The sequence below is a fragment of the Ictalurus punctatus genome, chromosome 13 (assembly GCF_001660625.3).
Source record: "Ictalurus punctatus breed USDA103 chromosome 13, Coco_2.0, whole genome shotgun sequence".
NCBI lineage: Eukaryota > Metazoa > Chordata > Actinopteri > Siluriformes > Ictaluridae > Ictalurus > Ictalurus punctatus.
In genome coordinates, this window is record NC_030428.2 from 1901354 (window position 1) to 1907173 (window position 5820).

At 40.7% G+C, this 5820-nt stretch overlaps 1 protein-coding gene across 1 annotated transcript; it reads left to right on the forward strand.

The window, feature by feature from the left end:
* Positions 1-205: 205 nt before the first annotated feature.
* On the forward strand, positions 206-5678 carry LOC108273850 (translational activator of cytochrome c oxidase 1). The gene is made up of 6 exons (XM_017483479.3): positions 206-339; positions 624-859; positions 1246-1352; positions 1806-1939; positions 2041-2203; positions 5316-5678. The coding sequence occupies exons 2-6, from the start codon at positions 628-630 to the stop codon at positions 5523-5525; spliced, it is 846 nt and encodes a 281-aa protein (XP_017338968.1). The 5' UTR covers positions 206-339; positions 624-627; the 3' UTR covers positions 5526-5678.
* Positions 5679-5820: the final 142 nt, after the last annotated feature.

Sequence of the window (5820 nt, forward strand, 5' to 3'; positions counted from 1 at the left end):
AAGTTCTAATACGGCAAATGACAGACATTCATACGCTGAAGTGAAACCACTTGAATGTATAGTGTTCATTCTTTAATAGTGACAATAGGGTTGTTGTTATATATATATATATATATATATATATATATATATATATATATATATATATATATATATATATATATATATATATATATATGGGGGGAAAAGTTGGGGGGGGTTGACACGTTAGACAAAACGGAAATGACGTAAAGTGTCGCTCTAGAGAGGGCTCGGCTTGGACGGTTCTTCGTAATATCCGTGAGGTTTATATTTTCGGTGGGAAATGTAGCGCGATTATTTCGTAAATAAAGCATAAAAGTAAGTAAAGATATGTAAACAATCTGTTAATCATACAATCTAACTTAGCTAATTCACTAGCGATGGCTACGTCCCAAACTGCACGCCACTGGTACCTTAAATACTTTGCTAAAGTAGGCTACAATTGTGTCGTTTCAATTTTTTTTTTTACCTATCTAGCACCATAGCGTTAAGTTTAGGACTTGGCTCATTACAACGTCTTAACGCAACTGCCTGTCTTATAAATAACTGCGTTTTAGTAATAAATTCCCTAATTCTTAGTGTTTCTTGTTCCTGAACTCAAGGACAATGGCAGTCGGAGCGGTGTTACGTTCTTTTCTGTCCGGCTGCGCTCCTAAACTGTCGAAGGTTCCGCGGCTGAGTGCGCTCCCGTTCTGCGTCAGGACGGTGCACGTGTGTCCGGTTTTGCACGCGGGCCACAACAAATGGTCCAAAGTGAAAGACATCAAGATCCCGAAAGATGCAGCTCGAGCGCGGATGATCGCCAAATACACGATGTTGATCAGGGTGGCAGTGAGAGGTGGGGCAATAATAATAATAATAATAATAATAATAATAATAAGTACAATCAAGTATTCAAAATTCAGTGATTGTGGAAATGCAAGGTTTTTTTTTGTTTGTTTTTTTGTTTGTTTTTTTAAGTATATAAGTTATAGAAATATAATGTAGATATGGAATTAAATTAAATATGTATGTAATGTCACGTTATTTATATAGCACATTTAAAGACAGCGAGACTTGGCCAAAATGCTGTCCTAAATAATCCATCTGGTGTACTTTGTTTTGTTTGTTTGTGAGTAAGAAATGTAGGAAATTTGATCCAATAGTCTGTAAACTGAACATGGAAACATAGCAGCCAGGAAATGGATTGTGATACTTAATAAATGTCTGTGTGTGTGTGTGTAGAGGGAGGACCAAACCCGGAGTATAATGTCACTTTGGCTCAGCTTCTAGAGCAGTGCAGAAATAAAAATCTACCCAAAACTACCATTGAGGCTGCTATTAAAGGAGCGGTAAGTGAAAAGAAAAAAGTTCTTGGGGAGTGACTCAGACATGCTTCTGCTTAGAATATTATGTAAGGTATAAACCATGACAGGAGCGTGCTGTTATAGGCAAATAATTAACAGAGTGGTGTGATGAAGTTTTACGATAACAGCTCGAGTTTTATTCCTCTAGTCCTGAAGATAAAACGACAAAACGTAAAAGTTCCAGCTTTACGCCTGACTGCTAGAGAGCACAGACACCGGAGACTCCTTTCATCAACGTGGAATGAACGAGCTGTTGCTATAGTAACGATAAGGCACTGTATTGGAACGAGTGCATGTGACTTGCAGTCAGAGCTGGTGTTAAAGAAAAATTAATCAACACCTTCGGACCAATCGGAGTCCAGAATTGAGACGGAGTAAAAGACTTTACATTTAACAAAGAGTTTAAACGTCTGTCTTTTTTTTATTTCTATCTTGTAGGAAAAGTCGAAAGCTGGTACTCAATACACGTACGAGGCGCGAGGGCCCGGAGGTTCCACGCTGCTCATCGAGGTTCTGACGGACAACAGCACACGCTCACACCAGGCCATCAAGCACATCTTAACGAAAAACGGGTCAGTGTGAAGTCTCCTCTTGTCTACTCGCATCCTGCCAGATACACCGGATAGATGTTTTCTTTTCTTTTTTTTTAAGTGGAGTCTCCGCTTGTCCACAGGGGGGCGATCTGTGAAGGCGCCCGGCATCATTTTGACAGAAAAGGCGTCATCGTGGCGGCCCGAGACCAAGTTTCTACTGAAAAAGCTCTGGAGCTGGCGATAGAGGCGGGGGCTGAAGACGTGCACGAAGCTGAGGATGAGGATGAGAAGCCGATTTTACAGGTTACACACTGATCCGAACCTCCAAACACAATAAACGCACTAATAATAATAATAATCCCGATACTCCTTTGGTAGCAGTTACAGTTTTGAGTCTTTTTGGATCATTCTCTACAAGTTCACACTTGTATATTGGGCAGTTTCTCGTATACTTCCTGGCAGATCTTCTCAAGCTCAATATGACTGAATATCGATTATCTGTGAACTGCCATCTTCAGCTCTGTCCACAGATGTTCAGTGGGATTCCGTGTAAGTCTGGGCTTTGGCTCGGCCACTCCAGGACATTCGTAAACTTGTCCTGAAGCCACTTTCTTGGCTGTAATCTACCCAGTCTGAGGTCGTGTGCACTCTGGAGCAGGTTTTCTTCAAGGACCTTTCTGTATTTTGGTCGCATTTATCCTTCCTTCAGTTCTGACCAGTCTCGCTGTCCCTGCCACAGAGAAGCACCCCCAAAACAGCATGCTCCCACCACCATGCTCCATTATAAGGATGATATTGACCAGTTTACCAGACGTTCAGCTCAAAAAACGTAAATTTTTGTCTCATCTGAATAAAGAACCTTTTTCCTCATGCCTTTCCTTAGCCATCCATCTAGACATTTTACCGTAAAGTCTTGACTGATGGAGGAGGTCTGGGACGGTTGTCCATCTGACAGGTTCTCCCATCTTTGCAGATGATGATCTCGTTTGAGTGAAACATTGGGTTCTTGGTCACCTCCATGGTTACTGAGATTGGCCAGACTTAGGAAAGAGTCCTGGTGGTTCCAAACGTCTTCCATGGGAGCATTAAAATGAAATGGTTTTATACCCTTGCCCAGGTCTACAGAGAGTTCCTTGGACTTCGTGAACCGTTTTTTTTGGGCTGACATCCACTGTGACTTGTGGGATCTTATACACACCAATCATGTCCAGTCAGTTGAATTTGCAACAACTGTGTTTGTTTTATGACTTTCATTACAAATATGAAACCCCAAATAGCACATCGATTTGTTTACTTCCCCAAAGACCTTTCTTGTGGTTCAATATTTTGTACTTGATTTATAAATGAACAGTTATAACTCAATTACACACACACACACACTTGTGCCGAATATGATGACTTTATACAGTGAAAGGGGCTATAAAATAATATTTTCACCAATATTAATAAATGTACAGTCATGTGAAAAAATAAGTACACCCCATGGAAATTGTTGGGCTTTGTTTGACATATTTGGACAAGCAAATATTTGATCCTCTTTGAAGTTGATATACTATCAAATGACACATAAAATTGACATTTAAATTTTTTTTCACAATTTAAATGAACAAAAAACACCCCTACATTTATCACCCCTTCAAATCCATAAAATGAGAATCAGGTGTTGAAGATCGGGTGCCAGTGATTAGAACCTGCTTAGGGAGTGCAGGTGGAACCGGTCTTATTTATTCCCCTCTCATATCTAGTGTCTGGTGTTCCCTTTGTTATTGAGGTGTGTGGAGTCATCATGCCAAGATCTAAAGAGTTCTGTAAGGCCTTGGGGGGGGGGGGGGGGGGGGTCGTGGATGCCTATGAGTCTGGTAAGGGATTTAAAAAATCTCCAAATTATATGAAATACATCATTCCACTGTAAGGAAAAAAAATTCACAAATGGCGCAGATTTCAAACGACTGCCAATTTGTCCAGGACTGGCTGTCCGAGCAAATTCAGCCCAAGATCAGACCGTCTGATGCAAAAAGAAGTCTCCAAGAACCCCAAAATTTCATCACAGGATCTGTAAGTGTTGGTGTCAAATTGCATGCTTCTACAATCAGAAAGAAACTGCACAGATTTGACCTGCGTGGGAGGCGTGCCAGAAAAAAGCCTTTGCAAGACTACAGTTTGCTGATGAGCATACAGGAAAAGACCAAGCCTTTTGGAATAATGTGCTCTGGACACACAAATCAAAGATAGAGTAGTTTGGTCACAGTAACAGCAGACATGTTTGCCACAAAGACCAAATACAGCTTTTCAGGAGAAACTCCTCATACCAACTGTGAAGCACGGTGGTGGAAATGTTATGGTTTGGGGTTGCTTCGCTGCCCCAGGGACTGGACAGCTTGCATTCATTGATTAATTCAATTATGAATTCTGCATCATATCAAAGAGTGCTTGAAAAGCACGTCAGGCCGTCTGTCCGAAAGTTGAAGTTGAAGGACCTTTCAACAGGATAATGATCATAAGCACACTCACATATCCACCAAGGGATGGCTCAAAAAGTAGAAATGGAGGGTTATGGAATGACCTAGTCAAAGCCCGGATTTGAATCCCATTCAAATGTTGGAAGGGATCTGAAACAGGCAGTATATGTAAGAAAACCCTCAAAAGTCTTGACTCTGAAAGAATATTGCATGGAAGAGTGGTCACAAATTCCAGCAAGAATGATGGACAATTATGCGAAACGCCTCCAAGAAGTTATTTCTGCTAAAGGGGGCAATACTAGCTTCTGAAGCCAAGGATGTGCTTACTTTTTCCCACACAAGAATATCACATCTACTGATATTTCTGTTGAATAAATGATTGAAAATATAATTTTCCTTGAGGTTTTGTTCAAATATATCAACTTCATTAGTAGACACTTTCAAAGAAGATCAAATGTTTGCTCGTCCAAATATGTCAAAAAAGCCAACAATTTCCATGGGGTGTGCTTATTTTCATAGGATTTTGTAGGGTTAAAAAGTAGATCAAAAGACTCAAATTCAAATCGTCGCAGGACGATTTAATTCAATTTCAATTCAATTTTATTTGTATAGCGCTTTTTACAATAGGCATTGTCTCAAAGCAGCTTTACAGAAATATCAACATGGTATACAGATATTAAAGGTGCGAATTTATCCCAACTGAGCAAGCCACTGAGTGGCGACGGTGGCAAGGAAAAACTCCCTAAGATGTTTTAAGAGGAAGAAACCTTGAGAGGAACCCGACTCAGAAGGGAACCCATCCTCATCTGGGTAAAATCTTGATTTAGTTTAAATCAAGAACTCAGCGAAGAGGAAGTGTATCTGCTCTGTGAAATGTCCATTTGTTGTGAATTAGTCTTAAATTTGGAGAAATGTGTCTAAGAATCTCCCATAATCCCTTTCCGTTCCCTCCTCAGTTCATCTGTGACATGAACTCGACAAAAGCTGTGCGGACAGCGCTGGAAGCTCTCGGGGTTCACACTCTGTCAGCGGGGATGGAGTACATCGCCAACACTCCCGCTGCTCTACCACAGGACCAGCTGGACGCCAGTGCCACCCTACTCGAGGCTCTCAACGATTACCCAGACGTGGTCAGAGTGTGGGACAACATTCAGGCGCTGGAGTAAGACGGGAACTAAGACGACGCTGAATGTTTCACGAGATCCTTTCAAGTGAAGGACTGAAGCTTGACGAGTGAGGGAAATCCTCAGTATCTTATATAAAATATGTGTATTTGTGCACATTTGTGTGTTCAAAATAAAGCTGTATTTATGGTTTAATTTCTTTAAAAATGCTGAAATGGTCACGCAAACGTGTTTGCAATAATATTTGCTGAATTTTTTTTTAAAGTCTTATAAATTCCTATCTGTCTCTAGTGAATCTATTTAAAAAATGCCAAATCTCCCGAGAGGCACCTGATAT